We start from the raw sequence: 21,629 nt of genomic DNA, 5'->3' as shown, positions 1-21,629 counted from the left end.
ATATATCTTGAAAATAATTATACCGATTCATAGAGATCTTCCTCATTTTTTTTACAGCTCAATAATATTCCATCATGTGGGTATGCCATTGGTGCCATGGTTTACTCAGGCTTTCTCGTGTATATGAACATGACTTTGCTTCCAATATTTGCAGTCTCAGTGCTGCAATGAGTAATCTTGTGCATATGTATGTTTGTACTGTTGGAGGTGCATCTTCAAGGGAAATTCCCACAGTGGAAATGGTTGTGTCAAAGGGTAAATGCTTCTGCAATTTGTTAAGTACTGACAAATTCCCCTCCAGAAGTCATACTAGTTTGCATTCCTACCAACAGTGATGACAGTGTGTTTCCCTATAGCCTTGCCTAACAGAAATGTGTTGTTCTTTCTTTCACCAGTCTGAGAGATGATAAATGGTATCTCAGTATTATCTCAATTTACATTTCTCTAATGAGTTAGTTTGAATATTTCATTTCAAAGAGCCATTTTTATATCTTTACATGAGTGTGTATGTTCATGTCTTTTCCCAGTTTTTCTATCAAGTTTTTGGTCCTTTGTCCCTTAATTTTTAATTCCTTATATAGTAAGAATACTAACTGTTTGTCTATGATATAGGCTGGATAAATTTTTCTCCCAGTCATTTGATTTTATTGTGTTTTTACTAAGCATTTTTATTATCTTTATGTAGTCAAATGTGTCAATATTTTGTTGCCACTGGATATTTCCACCATGTTTCCTTCTGTATTTATATGGCTTCATTTTCTTACATTTGGATCCTGGATCCAGATGGAGTTCATTCTTGCATATGGTGTGAAGTACAGGTCTAACTTCTACTTTCTCCAAGGGGCTTTCCAGTTGGCTCAGCACCATTTATTAAAAAGTCTGCTTTGACCTGCGATTGAAGATGCCACCTTTAACTCCTCATCCCCCACCCCTAAGAAACCTCAAGGAACATATGACCCAAGAGCAGAGCAGACATAAAAAGATTAACTGAGCTACTGAGATTCGGTCAAGAATGTGAACTAAAAAGCAACTGTTGAGAATAAGGCTGGAAGATCCAACAGAGGGAAACGGCTGTGGAGGTCATTGCCAGGTGAGGCGTCAGAGCCCCGGCATTGAGAAGTGGTCAACTCGTGGGTTGGTAAAAAGAATTCACCAACAACAGTATAAGTTTGAAAAAGGAAAGGTATTAGAAGAATGCTGCAGAAGACTGCCGTGGGGCACCTCGGTGAGAGGACTTGAACGTACCATGGTGGATTTCTCCTTAGGGATATTTATAGACCTTAAAGTGGGACCGTGGGGTTGCAGTGAGTTTCAGCATGGCATTCCGGAGATGTACAGAAATTTTAGTTACTTATAAGGTTTTTATCGGGGAAAAGAAATCTGGAACCAGACGCCTGCTTTAGATAATAGGAAAGTCTAATTACTTCTAATTTTCCCCAAATAAGAAGTTTTGCGTCTGCATGGCCTGATAGTCACCAGGTGGTCTTTGCTCCCTTTTAAATTCCTCAGATAAAAAGATTTTGTCTCTGGGGCCTGTTCAATGGTCACTAGGTGATTTTCACTCTCCGCAGTCATGATGTGATGGAAAGCAAAATAGCAAACAGGGGAGCTGGATGGCGATGAAGCAGAAACAACAAGCAAGCTCAAGCTCCTGCAGAAGCGTCTGTCTCTGGAATCGCCTCGGCTCACCTGTCCCGTTCCAACAAACCCTTCCAACCAAAAGAGCCCCACCCCAAAAACACTTTTGAAATCCTGAGATGTGATCAGTGAAATCAGCAGCAAGGCAAGGGAGAAACTGTCAGCAAGTTAAAAAGATTTATTGCTATTCCAGGCTTCAAATGAGCCCAGAACTCAGGGCTGGTATGTGTTTCAGAAGTTGCTATGGTGTAACAGGGTGGTAGAAAAATCCAGGCAGTTTGATGTCGAGGCCACCCTCTCTTCCTTGGACCGCTGCTCCAAAAGCAGCTTCTGGTGAGGCTCTTTCCCACCTGCCTCATTCACCCGACAGGACTCCAAGACTGAGGCAGGCAGCCTCGTGATCCCCACAGCTCACAGGTGACAGGCTGCCCATACCTCTCCTAGCACTGGAAGAGCCTTGTCCTTGGGACCGGACACTATGGCTTTGGCCCTATGGAGGGAGAAATGGTCCCACAGGAGTTATCTTAAGAGGACAAGGCATGCACGGTCTGAGATTAGAGGTTGTGAAGTGGCCACCCATGAGCCAGTCCGTTTGGGACACATCACACTGCACAGCTTTTTAAAAAAAGAATTAGCTGCCAATCTTTTAAAATGGTAAGATTTCATATACAAATCTGGATTTTTGGCTTCTCTAGGAGTAAACATTGAAACTTTTTTTTTGAGACAGAGTCTCACTCTGTCACCAGTCTGGAGTATTGCCAGTATCTGGCAGTTGTCTTCACAGACTGGCTATGCACTCTCCAACTTACTCCAGTCCTTGCCACCCTTAATTATATTTCCAACTGGAGACCAGGCCTCAGCAGCCTTGTATCAACGGGCACATGTGCTGTGACTTTCTGTGTAAGAAATATTTACATTGTAATAGTATCTTTAATCAAAAAGGAAAAATCGGCTGGGCGTAGTGGCTCATGCCTGTAATCCAGCACTTTGCAAGGCCAAGGTGGGCGGATCACGAGGTCAAGAGATCGAGACCATCCTGGCCAACATGGTGAAACCCCATCTCTACTAAAAATACACAAATTAGCCGGGCGTGGTGGCAGGGCCTGTAGTCCAAGCTACTTGGAAGGCTGAGGCAGGAGAATCGCTTGAACCCGGGAGGCGGAGGTTGCAGTGAGCCGAGATTGCGCCACTGCACTCCAGCCTGGTGACAAAGTGAGATTCTGTCTCAAAAAAAAAAGGGAAAAATCGAAATCAAGCCTGGAAGCAACATGTTTCTCATGGTTCTTGTCAGTCATTTAAGTCTCCTGCTAGGCCCTGCGGGTACCTGAGTTTATAAACAACAGAGCACTCCTAATATCTCCCCCAAGGGATTCCTCCCCCCACACACCCTACCTCTCCAGGATACACTGCACCCTAGTATTAATTGGGCAAATCTAGAAAGGAAATCAAAATTAGTCACAGAAGTTAAGGGAGGAATAGACTAAGAGCAAATACTTTTGCCCCTTCATCGTAACAGGGGGCTGGAGGAGAACAAAAACGTTAATACTCTCACTTTCCTTTTAACTTAGTGACAAAAAAAAAAAAAAAGAGTGAGAGAGACAGAGTCCTAAAGACTCTTCAGGTCCTAAAACGTTCTGGTTCCCATTCCTTAACTGCTTTGGAAATGAACGAGGCTCTTTAGAGAGAATGTTAACCGGGATGAGTAAAGTGGTCAGCCCAGCAGATGCCCTGGGCTATCAAGAACTGTCCAACTCATCCTCCCTTAGGTCAGGGCTGCTTGCCCCAGCCTAAAATGTAAGTGGCACAAAATGATTTTCAGTGAGGGTAGTGGACTTATTGTAGAAAGGGGATTAAAGGGGGGCAGAGAGTGGGAGTTTGGCCTTGGCAAACACAAAACAGAGGAAAAGGGACCTTCCTCACACCGTTCCATTCTGCTGTGGCAGATGCCATGTTATATGCCCTTTAGAGAGGCAGCGATCTTGATGCAGCCCAGATGCTTCCCACTGCTGCTCAGGACGCTCTCTATGCGGTAGTTCCCGGTGGTGAGCCAACTGGGCAGCTCCAGGTCAGGCACAACGAATTCGCTCTTGGGCAGTGAGTAGGTTCCCTGTGGGAAAGCCAGTGGACCGCCAGTCAGTGGGAGCCTACTGATGGGGTCTTTCTCCTAGAGCCACTGCTAGGATTGTAGCCATGAACTACCACCCCTCTTCCCATTCTCAAAATGTCCGCACAAGATTAGAGAAGGCCATAGTACCGTACAGCATGAATTATTATGGATAAAGGGCCCTGAAGATCACATCTAAGTTCAAGTCTCCCATTTCATAGATAACTGAGGCTCCTGGAAGATAAGTGATTCCTGATAGGTCACACTGGCTTACAAATCCAGAGACATCCAGATCTGCAGGAGGAGAATGCAAAGACCCTTCTCTCTAAACCCCATCTCTTTAGCCACAGGGGTAATGCTCTCTCCTCCCTAAGTACTTACTTCTTTGAAGGGACAGTGGCAAGGAAGCCCATAGGTACGCAGGGGCTCTGGGCAGGGCTCCCCGGTAGGAATTAACATGTCAAGCACATCACAGAATTGTTCAAAGGTACAGCTGCCAATGTAGTCCGTGCATGGGATCTTGATCCAGAGGCCAGCCACTTCCTTCTCCAAAACTAAATCCACCTGGTAAAAACAAAAAAAAACCAAAAAAAAACAAAGGTTTGAAAAAGGTTATAAGTATGAATTCCAGGGCAAACATACCAGCTCTTCTGTCTCTTCAAAAAAAGCAGCAATATATTTTAATCATAGAATTTGTAACTGTATGAGATCTTAGAGATAGTCTGTTCTAGGAATGGCAACATTGTGGCCCATGTGTGAGTATAGTGTATTATTGTGCCCATGGCAGACATTAATAATCAAATGTGAATTTTCCCCCTACACTGAACTATACATAGACTTAGAATTCTTTTTTATTTTTGTATCATGGCTCACTGCACTCACTGCAGCCTCAACCTCCTGGGCTCAGACGATCCTCCTGCCTCGGCCTCCCATGTAGCTGGGAAACACAGGCAGGCACCACACCCAGCTAATTTTGTATTTTTTGTAGAGATGGGGTCTCACTTTGTTGCCCAGGCTGGTCTGGAACTCCTGGCTTCAAGCAATCCTTCCACCTCCGCCTCCCAAAGTGCTGGGATCCCAAAGTGCTGGGATTACAGGTGTGAGCCATCACGCTCAGTCCATAGTCTTAGAATTCTTTAGGTAGTCACTACCCTAAGATTGGCTCTAACACTTGTATTGAAATGCACTTGTCATCTAACTGCTAATTGGTTAACTGTGGCATTGTTTCCTGGGCTTTCCTTCTGAGCCCAGTCTTGGCCCCAAAATCCTTTTCTGCATAGGACTTCAGGTAGTTACTACCAACTGATGGGCTGGTTACCAAAATGAACCCAACTGGCTGCTCTTGGGTCACATTTTCTCCGTACAGCCACAGAAGACAGAATTAAGAACAATGGGAATGTATAGAAAGATCACCTTGAGACTGGTATAAAATCATAGCTAGGTTACAACAGATGGAGCTGCCTCAAGGAGTAGTGGGCTCCCTGACTCAGCTGGGAAAGCTACAAAAGACTCTTGTGCCTGGAGTAGAGCTGGGTGAGAAGCTCTAGAACACACTTGACACCTCCATGCTGTCATGACTTTGCTCCTGTTTTGGAGGCTGAAGCTGGCCAGGAGGAAGTGGCCAGAATTTCATGGTGGACATCCCAGTTGTGCCGGGCACGTGCTGACCAGTCACCATGTATTAGCTGCCTCTAGTGCCAAATGAGTTGTCCTTTAGAACCATGTCTATCACCCACCAAAGGTATCAAGGGAAAACTCCAAGGAAAGAGCACCAGGAAATTAGCTTTCTCAAATATCTGATTAGTTGTGCGTGTTATGGCAGGAAATCACATTTTTAGGATCCCTTTCAGCTCTGACATTCTAGCATTCTAGGAATCCCAGCCTCTAGGCTCACTTTATTTGGGGCTCTGTTTCTAAGAGATAAATCCTGGATGGGCGCTTATGTCCTAAGAGGCTGCTGGGCTCAGGCTGGTTCCCAGGCCACGGACTCAAGTCTTCCAGATGCCCCAGATGTCGAGATATTAGCTGCCTTCCTCCAGGCCCAGAAAGAACAAAGAAGTCAGCATATCCTGTGTTCTGAGTGGACAAATTCAAATTGCTCCTCTCACTGCCCTCATCTGCTGCTAAGACATACCCATTATCTCCACCACTGGCCACACAGCACCCTCTCAGCCCTCCTCTCTCTCATCAAACCTGCTTCTACCCCACTGCCTAGGAAAAGTCAGAGGGCCTAGGTTGGAATGCTAGTTCTGCCACTTCCTAGTTTTATTGTGCCCTTGGGTGAGTTACTTAATCTCTCTCAGTGGCCATTCCCTCATCTTCTTTTTTTTTTTTTGAGACAGAGTCTCACTCTGTCACCCAGGCTGGAGTATAGTGGGGCAATTTTGGCTCACTGCAAACTCTGCTTCCTGGGTTCAAGCGATTCTCCTGTCTTAGTCTCCTGAGTAGCTGAGATTACAGGCATGAGCTACCACACCTGGCTAATGTTTTTGTATTTTTAGTAGAGATGGGGTTTCACCATGTTGGTCAGGCTGGTCTCAAACTCCTGACTTCAAATGATCCACCCGCCTCAGCCTCCCAAGGTCCTGGGATTACAGGCATGAACCACTGCACCCGGCCTCACCTCATCTTCAAAAGTGGGATATTTTAGAGTGCCTACCTCTCTCACAGGTCCCATTGAGAGGGAAATACCAGCACTTTGCACAGTGCCTGAAATCAAAAGCTTCCTCCTCCGTGACTTCTGCCCTGCCTTTTTCCTTAGCCAATACTCTCTCCTTGTGTCGCCAATACCCTAATGAAAATGTTTGAGCCAGTTATGCCCTGAGCGAGAACACGCAGTGGAGGAGGCCAGTAGGGGGACAAGTCCTGCCAGGGCTCCTCCCACCAGGCTGGAACCTGTAGGGCTGCATCTACCAGAAGGGGTAGTGGCTCCCTCATCTCTACTCCTAACCCCAGCACAGGACCAGCACGACACAAGAAGTGTACTGAACTGAAGTCAACAGAGGGTTCTAAGGCAGCAGCCACACCTACCATTTGGAAATTACAAATAATGGCTCATTTCTTATTCTCAATCTATTTGCTACTATGACTCAGAAAAGGAAGCAGGGCGGAGTAATGAGCCCAGCCATGTATATGACTTTGGGTGCTGGGGGAGCCAAGTTACCAGGCCTGAAAGGCTGGAATAAGTACGTATGACAAATACGTGACAATTTACAATTCTCGAGGATGGGAAAACCAGGGTCCCACAGGCTGAAACTTGAGGGAGGGCTGGGCAGTGGGAGTTATTAACTATGCCAGATCACATGGAGCAAGTCAAAAGAGAAAAGGGAGCTCCTGAGCAGGCCCCAGTCTTACCCATGGCCATGGAATCTGGGACATTTAACTTTTAAAAATTGCAGCTGGAGTCAAATCCAGCCAGGTCCCAGATTTGACTTTTGATCAAAGAAATTTCACTACAGCAAGATCAGAGGAAGAGAGGATGGCAGTTGCTTTCTTGAGTTTGGGCAGTCACTCTCCTCTGGGCCTCAGTGTAACAAGGGGTCGAAGCCCCATGGACACCAAGAGTGCTCCAGGCTCATCCAGAGCTTAGTTCTGGGCAGCTCTCATAAGCGGGTCTGCTGGGCAAGAGGAGAGTTCTGGAACTGAATCTGCAGCACTCCTCTACCCTCCCCTGCAAATACACCAAGCACCAAGTCTACCTCCCTGCCAGTAAAAGCTCAGGAACCAAACCCCAAGATAAACATACCAGCCTTGTCCATGCTAACAACTAGCTTTGTGACCTGGGTCAAGTTGCAACCTTTCCTGAGACCCTTTGTCCCTCATCGTCTCTTCTCCCTAGCAAGTGGTCAGAAGAGCTTTCATCTAATAGTTGATATGCACATATCCTGAAAAAAGAACTGAACCAAATAAATATATATATACGAGAAATATTGGGAGCCGGGCATGGTGGCTCACGCCTGTAATCCCAGCACTTTGGGAGGCCAAGGTGGGCAGATCACCTGAGGTCAGGAGTTTGAGACCAGCCTGGCCAACATGACGAAACCCCATCTCTACTAAAAAAGTGCACGCCTATAATCCCAGCTACTCTGGAGGCTGACGTAGGAGAATCCCTTGAACCCGGGAGGCAGAGGTTGCAATGAGCCATGATCGTGCCACAACACTCCAGTCTAGGCAACAGAGTAAAACTCCATCTCAAAAAAAAAAAAAAAAAAAAAAATTGGGGAAAAAGAAGGAGCAGAGGGGATCTGAGGCTAATTTTTCCTAAGCACAAGTGACAGTAAAGACAGAGGAGATTATGTAGGCCCAAATTTATGACAGGTACTAAAGCAATGGAAAAGGAGAATAGGGAGTAAAACCCATCTTAATGGTTTGTGAAGAAGCCAGGAAAAGCAGGCTGAGGGCAGAAGAGGGGGTTTGCCAGCTTCTTGTTTCCAAGTCAGCTGCATAGCCCCCTCCCTGAAAACATCAGTGGTTGCATGGTGATGGCAGCAGAGGGAGCACGGTGGACGGCCTACCAGGAGAGCCCACACTCCAGATCAGCAGAGGGAGCACACAAATAGATGTGTGTGACCCTGGCAGAGAAACAGTCCAGTGTCCACACACAGGGAATGATTCCATCCCTTGGCCCAGATCCAAGGGTACAGGGCTTGACCCCCTATCACTTGAGGAACAGTAATGGAAACACAATGACTCCACTAGGAAAAGACTTGGTAGGAGGTGCAGGGGAGCTGAAAGCTGCCACATATCCAGGACTTGTGTCTGGGTCAAGAGGCTGCAGGATAAGACAGACACTAATCGAAATGTTCACAAGATATAAAATGTACTGAGCATGTCCTGGGTGCCAGGCCCTGTGCAAAGCACTTTCTACATGATTTTCTAACTCAGGTATTGCTCAAGGAAACCCCATAATGTAGGAGCTGTGATTAAGACAGGTCTAAGGATAATGTTAGAAACACAGATTCCAAATCAGGAATCTTCTAGATAATTAAGACAAAACTTTTACCAGAATAGATCTGGATCAGGAACAGACTGAAGGGCATAGAGGAACGTCATATAAAGGTAGCAATTTTAGCTAGAGAGGAAAGGACCATAATAAATGGTGTTGCAATGGATATATGAAAAGTCTTCATTGTTTTCTAAGAAAATATAAAAACATACACCCCTAAAATAGTCAGTGGATGGAAACAAACTGGTTATTCCCAAAGAAAATACAAAAGGCAAATAAACTTATGAAGAGACATCTGTGCTCACTAGAAATGATGCAAGTTTGTTCAAACATTGGGAGGCACTTTGACAAAATGTATCAAAAGACCTAAAAAGTGTGTATCTAGATAATCAGAAAATTATAAAAAGATGTACTGTAAGAATAATTTCTACAAAGGTGGTTATTACAGCAAAACAAAAAACAAACAAACCAAAAAAACCCTCTGTCCGGGTACAGTGGCTCAAGCCTGTAATCCCAGCACTTTGGGAGGCTGAGGCAGGTGGATTGCCTGAGGTCAGGAGTTTAAGACCAGCCTGGATAACATGGTGAAACCCCATCTCTACTAAAAATACAAAAAGTAGCCGGGCGTGGTGGCAGGTGTCTGTAATCCCAGCACTTTGGGAGGCCGAGGCAGGCAGATTGCCTGAGGTCAGGAGTTCAAGACCAGCCTGGCCAACATGGTGAAACCCCATCTCTACTAAAAATACAAAAATTAGTGGGGCGCAATGGCAGGTGCCTGTAATCCCAGCACTTTGGGAGGCTGAGGCAGGAGAATCACTTGAACCCGGGAAGCGGAGGTTGCAGGGAGCTGAGATCGCGCTACTGCACTCCAGCCTAGGCAACAGAGTAAGACCCTGTCTCAAAACAAACAAACAAACAAATAAAAACTACCCTGGAAACAAACTAAATGTTCACCAATAGACTTGTTATATAAATTATGAAAGATCCACATCAGAATATTTCTGCCATTAAAAATGATTGGGTGGGCTGAGCAAGGTGGCTCACGCCTATAATCCCAACACTTTGAGAGTCTGAGGCAGGAGGATTGCTTGAGCTCAGGAGTTTGAGACCAGCCTGGGCAACACAGGGAGGCTCCGTCTCCATAAAAAATAAAAAAATCAGGTAAGCATGGTGACATGCACCTGTGGTCCCAGCTACTCAGGAGGCTGAGGTGGGAGGATCCCTTAAGCCCAGAAGGTCAAGGCTGCAGTAAGCCATGATCACACTACTGCACTCCAGCCTGAGCAACACAGTGAGACACTGTCCCTAAAATTACAATAAATTAAAATAATAAAATAATGATTGGGTAAAAAAAAAATTGACTAAGTAGAGCCACCTAATCCTTGGAAAGAGATATGGAACATATAGTATGATGCAAAAAAATTAGCAAGTATAATAGCACACATCATATAATCCCATGAGTATAAGTGTGTATGTACTTACAAACACATAAAAATTCTGATGGGATATATAAAGAGCAAACACTGACTATCTCTAGGATTTAGATTACTGGAGGACATTTACAATGAGCACTGCCTATTATCATACATATCCGATAAAAATAAATATGTGTGTTATGTATGTAATTGTACGGGGGAAAGTTGCAAAGAATATCCTATAAGATGTTAAAAGTGCTTATCCCTTATCACTAGGTAGTGAGATTTCAAGTGATTTATTTTATTTATTTATTTATTTTGAGACAGAGTTTCACTCTGTTACCCAGGCTGGAATGCAGTGGTGCGATCTTGGCTTTCTGCAACCTCTGCCTCTTCGGTTCAAGCAATTCTCCTACCTCAGCCTCCTGAGTAGCTGGGATTACAGGCACATGCCACCACGCCCAGCTAATTTTTGTACTTTTAGTAGAGATGCGGTTTCACCATGTTGGCCAGGCTGGTCTCAAACTCCTGACCTCAAAAGATCCACCCACCTCAGCCTCCCAAAGTGTTGGGATTACAGGCATGAGCCACCACACCTGGCCTATTTTATTTATTTTTTGACCACTTGTGTTTTCTAAAGTGATTATATATTACTGGCTAATTGGTATATCGATTTGTAATTAACAACAAACCCAAATTGGCCAACCAGAGCTGTCAGACAATAATGAGCAATTGGCCATCTGGCCCAGAGAAGGCCAGGATGCTTCTGCCAGGTGCAAGGTATCCATCACTCCTGCCCTCACCAGGAAGTTGCTGGCGCTGACATCAGAGATTCCTTTCAATCTTATGATCCTGAGATTCCACGAACCTGTGAAAGAGTGTCTGAATCTACATGTCCTGTACTATTCTCTGGGAATCCAGGATTCTGAAATTCTTCACAGTTCCCCAAGCATACATGCCCCAGTGCCCCTGCTGGCCAGATCCTGGCATCTCCCCTTCCCCACCCACCCCCAGGCTCACCTTCAGAGGAGAACTCAGGGGAACACTGGTGCTGCCCACGACACTGAGGGTCACATTCCCAGGAACGATGATGGGGTCAGGCTCCAGAGTCAGGCTTCTGATCACTGCAGGGTCCTTCCCTTCATCACAGTTATCCCAGGAAAAGCTACTGAGCTGGGATGGCCGGGGACAATCAGGCAGCAAGGAAGGAGGAGAAGAAAAAGGTTGACAAAAGAAACTATCACAGATCACAGGAAAAACGAGCTCCTGGCAGTGTGACCTTGGGTGAGGCACCCCTGTCCCTGAGCCTCATCTATGAGACTCCACACCTATGAACCTGGGATAACACTTATCCTACTCATTTTATAGGCAGGACTAAACTAAAAGACTCAAAAGATATAATCTCCCAAAAGTGTATTGTAAACTACAAGGCAGGATATGATAGACCTGGAACTTCAAAACAGGAGACTGACCTAATTAGCCTTTGGTGGGCACCTTCTCTGACTTCCCACCTCCCTGCTGCCTGCTCCTCTCCAGCCAGCCTTGGAATCCCAGCAGAGGGCAAGCTCCTAGAGGATTCACCTCTGCAGCCCACACCCAGGACCTTGTTCATGTCACACCCCATGCCCAACCCAGAGCCAGGAACAATGGGAAACACAAAACACAATGGGAAATCTAACAGCATCTGAAATCCCACTCTCAAGGGGCAGGTGATTAACTCAGAAAGGAATAGGACACTCATGAAAAGATCCCCAGTGGATCACTTGCTGATGAATAATCCCCAGTGGACTTCCCCAGTCCTAACCAGTGTCTTCTTCCCATCCCACTTCTCATGCCACACGCCTACTTGGGTCATTCATCACCCCTCTGCTGAGCTGCTCCTCCTGTTCCTCCACGTCCCCCAGGTCTCCTGATTCCACCACCACTACATCTGGATGTGACTTCATGTGACCACCACTCCTCACTCCAACAGGACCCTGTCTGACGATCTTGAACACCTCCCACACCGTGAAGACTCTCTGCCCACCCACTCTCACCTCTCCCAGCCCCCTGGAGGCCACCTATGAGACACTGTTGGCATGCCCTCCATCCACACCCTGTCTCAGAGAGAAAACCTGCCAGTCCCACACCCCCAAGCTGATGCCCACCTTCAACACTCCCATCACTGACTCTTTCAAGAGGGATCACCTAACCCCAGCTAGTCTGACAGATTCTCTCTGCCCAATTTTGGAATTAAGGCATAAAAGGCTGGGGATATGGGGGTTTTGTGCTGTCACTGGATCCTAAGTTTTGGGTTGAGGCCAGACCATCTAGATCTGTGATCCATGACCAAGCAGAAGTTAGGGCTAAGGGCTAAGGGCTCTGTTGGTCTGTGGAAAAGGGAACAGATCAAGTCCCACTTCCCTATCTATAAAAGCAGTATGGAGTAGCAGTGAAGGGCATGGCTTTAGAGAGACATGGGTGAATGACAGCTTTAGCCAAACAGCCCTGGGTGGAAATCATAGCTCTGCCACACTTACCATGTGATTTTATAGGCCAGTTTCCCCTTTGGAGTCTAAATTTCCACATCTTTTAACTGGAGGCATTTCTACCTTCCTCTCCAGGATGTTGCAAGGGCTAGAGCGTGTAGGTAAAGCTCATAACCCAATGCCAGACACAACGCGCGAGCCAGCTCACTAAATGGGGGCCATTAGCATCCTAGCCTCTGCTTCCTGCCGGCAGCTCCATGAGATGTCTTGTAGCTCTGTAATAAACTTCCCCTTTACCTGAGCTTTTAGGAATGGGTTCCTACCCCTTGGAATGAAAGGTCATGTCATGACCAAGAAAGGTAGGACAGGATAGTTGCCACTAAATGTTTCCTTCAACATTCATTCCACAAATATTTATGGAGCAATGATGATAGGCCCTGGGCTAAGTGCTGTGGCAAGAGTGGTAAACAATCAGACCTGGCTCCTGCCCTGCCTTGAGGAGCTTACCGTCTAATGCAAATAAATATCACCCACTATGATTTGTGAGTCCCACAAAGGAAAAGAGCAGAAGGTAATGCTGACAGCAACAAAGGACTCACTTACATAGGGTGGTGGGGAAGTGATACTTAAGCTGGACTCTTGCAGGATGCAGAGTCAGACATGTAAGTGCAGGCCGAGGGAACTCAGGCAAAGGCCCCAAGGCACAAAGAAGCTTGACTGCTCTAGGCACTGGGAGAAGGCCATGGGCTAAATGTAGTAGATGAGGGACCCAGACAAGGTTGGAGGGGTGGCAGGGTCATTTAATGCAGGACCCCACAAGCTATAACCGGGAGGTTGCATTTACTATAGGGGCAGTGGAACCCCACTGAAGGACAGTACTACACTGTGATTTGTGGTTGTGAACAGACTGAAAGTGGTCAAGGGAAAGAATGCCTGGAATTAAGAGTCAGGCTGGAGGGCAACATAGGAGCAGGACTAGTTTTCTGGGTGGGGCTGCTTTCATAGATTCTAAGGCAGCCTGATCCACACAGAGGATTGATTCCGGGCTGTGGGTGGGGGTAGGGTATCCAGAGTACCTACCGGAGAAGAATCCCTTCCCCTCTCCTAAGCTCTTCTTTCCCCAGGCTCTGGGGGAGATGTAGCAAGATGGCTTCCTGAGGGTAGTGCCCGGCTAGCTGTCTCTGTAGTGACAAATTCTGCTGCTGAGTCCAGGCTCATCAGAGAAGGGAGGTGTAATGGATTAGCAATGCCCGCCAAGGCCAGGCTGGTCACCAGATAGCTGCCATTCCAGCCTAGGCCAACAAGTGGGAAGGGGTGGCACAAGATGGAGGGGAAAGGCACAGCTCTGGAGGCAGAGATATGGGTACTACAGGTATGAGTTAAAACCCAGCTCAGCCAGTCTCACTAGCTGAGACCATGGGTAAGTTAACCCCCTAGGGGTTCAAAATTTCCTCATTTATTACGTGGACATAATGATATCTTTTCACAGGGCTATTGTGAAGGCAAGATGTTTGTATACAGAAAGCACAGGCCACAACTCCTCAAGACTGTCAAGCTCATGAATAAACAAGGAAAGACTAAGAAGCTGTCACAGGCTAGAGGAGGGGGGGGGACTACAATGATATGTGTCATGACAATGGCAATGCAGCACCCTGGATTGGATCCTGGCTCAGAAAGAGGGCATTAATGGGAAAACTGGTGAAATCCAAATAAAGTCTAGAATTCAGTTAACAGTAATGTACTAATAATGTTGGTTTCTTAGTTTTGGTGATATGTACATATAAGATGCTAACAGGGAAACTGAGTCAGGAGTCTATAGAAACTCTATATTATCTCTGTAACTTTTCTTTCTTTTTTTTTTTTTTTTTTTTCTTCAGACAGAGTCTCACTCTGTCATCCAGGCTGGAGTGCAGCAGCGCGATCTCAGCTCACTGCAACCTCTGCCTCCTAGGTTCAAGTGATTTCTCCTGCCTCAGCCTCCCAAGTAGCTGGGACTACAGGTGTACGCCACCATGCCTGGCTAATTTTTGTATTTTTAGTAGGGACAGGGTTTCACCATGTTGGCCAGGTTCAGGTTGGTCTCGAACTCCTGGCCTCAAATGATTTGCCTGCCTCAGTCTCCCACAGTGCTGGATTATAGGGGTGAACCGCCACGCCCTGCTGCAACTATCTATAAACCTAAAATTATTCCAAATTTTTTTTTTAAGAAAAAAGCACATAGCCCAGTACATAGCACATAGTATGGGTACAACAAATGACAGCCACTATACAGCACTATAGAGTCTATTAAGCACCTACTATATGACTAGCATGGGGCTAGATATCCTCCCCTGTTATCTAACACCCATCACAGCCTGTAGTCACAAGATCAGTTATGCTAGAAGAGGAACTGAAATTCAGGTTTCCTGATGTTCATTCACTGTCACCCCCCATCCCCGTCTTTATCTGGCCCAGGGACTCAAGGTCAGGGCTCTGAATCACATGAGCCCCAAGAAGATGTAGGTGCTGTGTGATTTTGAGTGACCTTTATAATGTCTCAGGGCCTCTTCAAAACTGCCAATCTAAGACCTAGTCTGAGATGGCATCCATACCCACAGCATATATGAGAACAAGTTTGTAGGGTGAGCTAGCAGCCTCTAGCCAGACTCCACCTCATAGCGGCTAGCCCTGGAGTCAAGAGAAACATTCTCAGCCAACATTCAGGAATAAGGTATAAATTCTCCAGGCAAATGAAGTCAAAAGGTCCACATTCCTTCATTCCACAAGCAAAACAGACTTTCTGCCTCGGGGGCAGAGTGAGGCCAAGCCCACAGATTTATATGGCTTTATTTGTTTCTGATTTTAGAAATTTTCCATCAAGGAATGCATTTCCCTTCACCGACAACTCTCCGAGATGCAGGTTGGCACCATCACACCCATCTTACAGATGAGGAGACCAAGACTTAGGAAATCCATGGATTGAGACAGGGGAATGATCAGAAGCCAAGCCTCCCTGCTTTCAGTACCACCAGCTTTCCCCTACACGGCACTGTTCCTCACTCTCAAACACTTCCAAGATGGTAGAAGGGAGGGGATCAGGGTTGGACCTATCCCTTTGCTACCAGAAATGTTTGATGTCTTGACCACAGCTAGCAGCCAAGAGGCAATGGAATCGGGTTTTAGTTTTTGGGGTTTTTTTGTGAGATAGGGTCTCACGCTGTCACCCAGGCTGGAATGCAGTGGTGCAATCTCAGCTGCAGCCATGACCTCCCAGGCTCAGGCGTAGCTGGGCCTCTCACCTTAGCCTCTCAAGTAGCTGGGACTACTGGCGCACACCACCACGCTAATTTTTGTATTTTTGTATTTTTGCAGACATGAGGCTTCGCCAGGTTGCCCAGGCTGGTCTTGAACTCCTGAGCTCAAGCAATCTGCCCACCTCAGCCTCCCAAAGTGCTGGGATTACAGGTGTGCACCACCGCACCTGGTCTTGGGTTTTTTTTAAATTGACAAAGCATAGTTGTATACATTTATGGAGTACAATGCAATGTGAAATGTATTCTCTTAGTTGTTTTGAAATGCACACAGTTCCTGACTTACAATGGTTTGACATACCATTTTTCAACTTTACAATCGTGCCTAAGTGATAAATATTCAGTAGAAACTGTACTTTTGGTATCCTTACTGTTTTTCACTTTCAGTACAGTCTTCAATAAATCACATGAGACATTCAACACTTTATTATGAAATGGGCTTTGTGTTAGATGATGTTGCCCAACTGTAGGCTAATGTAAATGTTCTGAGCATGTTTAAGGTAGGCTAGGCTAGGCATGTTTAAGGTAGGCTAGGCTATGATGCTCAGGTTAGTTGTATTAAATGCACTTTCAACTTACGATGGGTTTATCAGAACACAACCTCATGGAAAGTTAAGGAGCTTCTGTGTATAATACATTACTGACGATAGTCACCCTGGTGTGCAATAAATCTCGAAGCCTATTCCCTAGCAGAACTTGATGGCCCACACCTGTAGTCCCAGCTACTCAGGAGACTGAGGTGGGAGGACTGCTTGAGCCCAGGAGTTCAAGGCTGCAGTGAGCTACAATCGCCCCACTGCACTCCAGCCTGGGTGAGAGAGTGAGACCCCACCTCTACTCTCAACTTCTGTAAGTTCAACTTGGTTAGAATCTGCATATAAATGAGATAATAAAACAGAACTACCATATGAGCCATTATTCCACTTCTGGGTATATATCCAAAGGAGCTGAAATCAACATTTTGAAGGGCTATCTGCACTCCCATATTCGTTGCAGCATTACTCACAATAGCTAAGATATGGAAATAACCTAAGTGTCCATCAACAGACACTTGATGAATAAAGAAATTATCCATCAACAGACACTTGATGAAGAAATTATCCATCAAATTGAATGCATAAAGAAAATGTGGCATATATACACAACAGAATACTATTCAGCCTTTAAAAGGGGAAACATCTTGTCATTTCCAACAACATAGATTGAATCTGAAAGACACTGGGCTAGCTGCAATAAGCCAGGAACTAGGCTTTTTCAGGTCAAGGGATTACAGAACTTCCCTTTCCCAGGGATCTGCAGCACGATGTGAATGAGAAGTGAAGGAGAACGCTTGGAGGGTACGGGGACTGCTGTCTCAGTGGCTCACAACCAAGGGCAGCGGGGTCACAGGCCTGGGTATTTGTCACCAGATGGGCAAATCTGGATCCTCTGGCCTGGAGAAGCTCTCAACCCCTCCCACCTCTCAGGAAGACCTCAGGGCATTCGAGCAGGGGAAGAGATGAGGCAGCAGGCCTTATCATGGGGGACATAAGGAGTGGGGGTCAGGAGTAAGGTGCAGGGTTAACAGGACTGAATCTCTGGGGGCAATGCCTTAGTTTTAAGGCTGTCTGCATTTTCACTCCGGCGCTTGGAGGGAGGGCAAGAGAGTGCAGACGTGAGATTAATCTCTCCAAAAAGGGCCCGGAGCAGAATAAGTCTTTAGAGGCCACCCTCACTGTACAGACCAGAATCCCATAATTAGTTACTTTGGAAGGCTCTAGTGCAGAGAACTAGAGAGAACTCTAGAGAACGGAGTGGCCACCCCCATATCTCAGCCAGACTCGCACACCCGTAGCTGGGCCAGGAGGCTGCAAACAGACTCTTAAAGGAGGGTGCACTCACCTTTTTCAGGTGGGCTTGCGCAGGGGCCGCAAGAAGCAAGCCCAGGGCGATCAGGAGGGGAGCCTGCATCACGGACTGCATCGGCAAAGGTGGGTCAGGGCGGAGCTAACTGCAAGGTCTGTGGCGGCAGAGGCGCCTTTAAATGCCTTCCAGTATTGGTTACGCAAAGAAGCTGAGTCCAGTCACTGGCAGGTTCGGCCTGCCCAGTCCCGGCCAGAGACTTCCCGGCCGAGAATTGGACCGATTCCTCCCGGCTCCGCCCCCTCGCTCTTTTCATTGGAGCCTGTCTCTCTAGCGTAGGTGTCAAGGCCTTCCCTCTGTGGCGCGTAGGCGGAGTTGGAAAAGAAAGGGGCGGAGCTGAGTGCGGCGGAGCTGAATGCGGCTGGAATGGAAGGGAGCTTAGCACGAGGTTGGGGCGGGATCACGAGGGCGGGGCGGAGCTGCGAGCGCGGGAGGGGCGGGGCCGTGGCGCGAGGAGGGGCCGAGCGGAGTCGGGGGCGGGGCGGAGCCGAGCTCCTGGGAAGTGCGGGGGACGGGGGACGGGGGGCGGGGGACGGGGGGCGGGGGGCGGGGGGCAGGGGATGGGGCGGAGCTGTGGTTTGTGGACTCGTGCCGGGGCCATCACCTTCGGAAGGACCTTTGGGAATCCGCGGATTCAGTGTTTTCATCCCCAAGTCCTTCTTGACAAAAATGTCAGGCTCTCTGCCATGTTACGCTTCCCCATATCTGTGTCTTTTTTTTTTTTTTTTGCTTTGAGACGGAGTCTCGCTCTGTCGCCCGAGCTGGAGTGCAGTGGCGCGATCTCGGCTCACTGCAACCTCTGCCTCCCGGGTTCAAGCGATTCTTCCGCCTCAGACTCCCGAGTAGCTGGGACTACAGGCACGCCACCACACCCAGCTAATTTTTGTGGTTTTAGTAGAAACGGGGTTTCACCACGTTATCCAGGATGGTCTCGATCTCTTGACTTCACGAATCCGTGTCTTTTTAATAATTATAACCGTTATAAAAACTAACATTTAGTAACTGCTTGAAAGCATGCTAAGGACTCACGAGGGAATGCTTTTTTTTTTTTTTCCTTCCCCAATTTTAGCACTGAGGAAACTGAGACACAGTGAGGTTAGCTCTGCCAAGGTCGCACAGCTAGGAAGGGATAGAGCAAGACTTCTTTTTAGACACCCCATCAGCCAATATTTTGTCAGGTTAATACACTAGTTGGAGATTTGCTTTTAGAAAAAACAGGGATGTCGTCACTGGTGCCGCCAATTTACCACAGGATTGTAAACTACCCAAGGGGTGGCATCATGACGCAGGCACTGATTTATACCCAGTGCCTGATGCATAATAGACAATCTGTTTAGTACATGAATGCATGTGTAGAATCTAAAACTCACCTGATCATTTTTTTTAAAGTAAACTTTTTATTTTGGTTTACAGAAAAGTTGCAAAAATAGTACAAAGTTCTCTTCGTTTCCTCTATTGTTGATAAGACACCCTTGGCCTGGCCAGGGGTTCAGGCTGCAGACCCAGAGCTTGTGCTTCTGCATAACTGGGGCCCCAGGCATGGGGGCTCTTTCAACTGCCAGCAACAAGGAGGTGGCAAAAGAATAAAAAATTAAAATTTTTTTTTAAAATCTGAGGGCATGACATTGGTACACTATTATTAACTAAGCTCCATACTTTACCTAACAATCCTCCCATTCTGATCAACTCTTCCCTTTCATCCAGCCCAACTGAGGTAGGAGAATAGAGTCTGCAGGCAGGGAACCTAAGGCCATTTCACGCTGACTTCCTAGAACTAAATCGAAAGGAAAACCCTAACTTTCCACACCTAAGTAACAAGAGGACCAGAGGCTACTCTCTTTACAACCCCCCACCTTTTCTGTGCAGCAGATGGGAAATTGAAAGTACATTTCAATTTCTATGCTACATTTCAGTTTATATGTTAAAACTGCATAGAAGTGCAACTTTGTAACTTAACTTCAGCCTGATTGGTTGCTTTCCACAACCAATCAGATGTTTGCACAGGAGTGTGACCTTTGTAACTTCACTTTGGCCTCTGATTAACCAATCAGACTGATTGTGGGCCACCACTTCGTTTACATGAGGTGAGCACCAAATGGCCAATGGGAAACCTCTAGGGGGAATTTGGACCCAAGAAGATTCTGTATCTGGGCCCTTGAGCTGCTGCTTGGCCCGCTCCCACACTGTTGAGTGTACTTTCATTTTTAAAAAACCCTTGTTTTTGTTCTTTCATTGCTCCATTTTTTCCTTGCTTTTCTGTGTGTTTTCTCCAATACTTTGTTCAAAAACGCCAAGAACCTAGACAACATTCCGTCAAAACCCTCTACTGGTAACATATTTTGGCAAGCCAGCCAGGAGAGAAGGTAGGCCCAAAGCTTGGGATTTATTTTTCTCCTTTTCCCTTTTAATGCAGGGGAATCTTTCTCTCCCTCTCTATTTTCCTTTCTAACTTGGAACCCAACTCGGTGGACAGCGCCTAAGCACAGAGGGAATTGCAAGTTTCTGGCCAGGGCCACTCTCTGGTGAAACTGAAAGGCTTCCATGTCGAAGCACTTGACCGCCACTGCCTGGTTAGGGTGAGGAGTCTTTTTCCTTGTTTTCGTTTTTCTGAATCCTAGTCCTTTTCTTTCTTTCTTTCTTTTTCTGAGTTATCTTCCTTTTTTTGCTTTTTCAGTCTTTCACTGGTCGTTTTTCTAGTAGCTCCTTGGTAATTGAGGGGAACTGGCCGGGGCCACTCTCCAGTGTTCTCTGAAGGCCAATGAGTGAACAGGGATGGCTGCCCTGCCCAGAAGGGTGAAAGACTCTTTTATGTCCTTTCTGATTATACTCCCTGATCCCTACCTGTGGCTGGGCTGGCAGCAGCAGCAGCAGCTCATCCAGGGCAAACTCACACGTTTCAGGTGACTTAAACCTTATGCTAAATTCTTCCCGTCTCTTCCCCCACTTGACTGGCTAAGGACAGAAAACCCACCTAGCTATGCAAAAAGGTTATATGAGTCAGAGGGTCCAGGCATGTCATAGGTGGTCTGTGTGATGCATGGGGAGTGGGAGGAATTCATGAAAGGGAATCTACTATTGCCTAAATTGAGAGAGTTAAAGGGTTGCTTTGCTGGCCGCGGTGGCTCATGCCTGTAATCCCAGCACTTTGGGAGGCCGAGGCAGGCAGATCACGAGGTCAGGAGATGGAGACCATCCTGGCTAACACGGTGAAGCCCCGTCTCTACTAAAAATACAAAAAATTAGCCAGGCGTGGTGGCAGGCGCCTGTAGTCCCAGCTACTTGGAGGCTGAGGCAGGAGAATGGCGTGAACCCGGGAGGCGGATCTTGCAGTGAGCCGAGATCATGCCACTGCACTCCAGCCTGGGCAACACAGCGAGACTATGTCGCCAAAAAAAAAAAAAAAGGGTTGCTTTAAGTGGCATGGGAAAACCTTAAGGAAAGTTCACAGTAGGTCTTCAGTGGTGGAGGGAACCATTCCAAAGCAGTGCCTGCACCTATCTAAGGTCAGAGACATCTAACAGGCTAAGTCAGGGCCCTAATGGAGAGATGCTCCCAGGGACCCCAGTTTGGGCCCAGAATTTTTCCAGGAGGATGCCTCAGGTAAAATTTGGGTCACCTGGTCAGCCCTCCACTTTTCAAAGCCCTCTTCTCTTTTCCAGACCACTGTGGGCAACTCTCTACCTATTCCACCTGATTCCCCGCTTGGCTACGTCCTCCACCATTGGAATAAATTTGACCCTGGCAATCTAAAGAGAAAACACATAATTTTTTTTCTGCAGTACTGTCTGGCTCCATTATGAGCTGCCCGGCCTGGAAAAAATGGGTAGTCAATGGTACACTTAATTATGACATCATCCTGCAATTAGA

General features: G+C 46.8%; 2 protein-coding genes across 2 annotated transcripts in view; one reads left to right on the top strand and one right to left on the bottom strand.

The window, feature by feature from the left end:
• Positions 1 to 14,305, top strand: part of SLC36A3 (solute carrier family 36 member 3) — a 47,602-nt gene extending 33,297 nt beyond the window's left edge. Inside the window, exon 12 of the mRNA XM_054487462.1 lies at positions 14,060 to 14,305. Within this exon, the coding sequence (XP_054343437.1) occupies positions 14,060 to 14,070 (11 nt within the window). The 3' untranslated portion in view covers positions 14,071 to 14,305. The remainder of the gene's footprint in view (positions 1 to 14,059) is intronic.
• GM2A (ganglioside GM2 activator) lies at positions 1,802 to 18,066 on the bottom strand. The gene is made up of 4 exons (XM_054487469.2): positions 17,742 to 18,066; positions 11,123 to 11,275; positions 4,124 to 4,306; positions 1,802 to 3,745 (listed from the first exon to the last, which is right to left on the bottom strand). Exons 1-4 carry the CDS (start codon positions 17,820 to 17,822, stop codon positions 3,590 to 3,592), a joined length of 573 nt encoding a protein of 190 aa, XP_054343444.1. The 5' UTR covers positions 17,823 to 18,066; the 3' UTR covers positions 1,802 to 3,589.
• Positions 18,067 to 21,629: the final 3,563 nt, after the last annotated feature.

This window comes from Pongo pygmaeus, chromosome 4 (assembly GCF_028885625.2).
Source record: "Pongo pygmaeus isolate AG05252 chromosome 4, NHGRI_mPonPyg2-v2.0_pri, whole genome shotgun sequence".
Taxonomy (NCBI): domain Eukaryota; kingdom Metazoa; phylum Chordata; class Mammalia; order Primates; family Hominidae; genus Pongo; species Pongo pygmaeus.
This window is presented reverse-complemented; position numbering and strand designations above follow the sequence as displayed.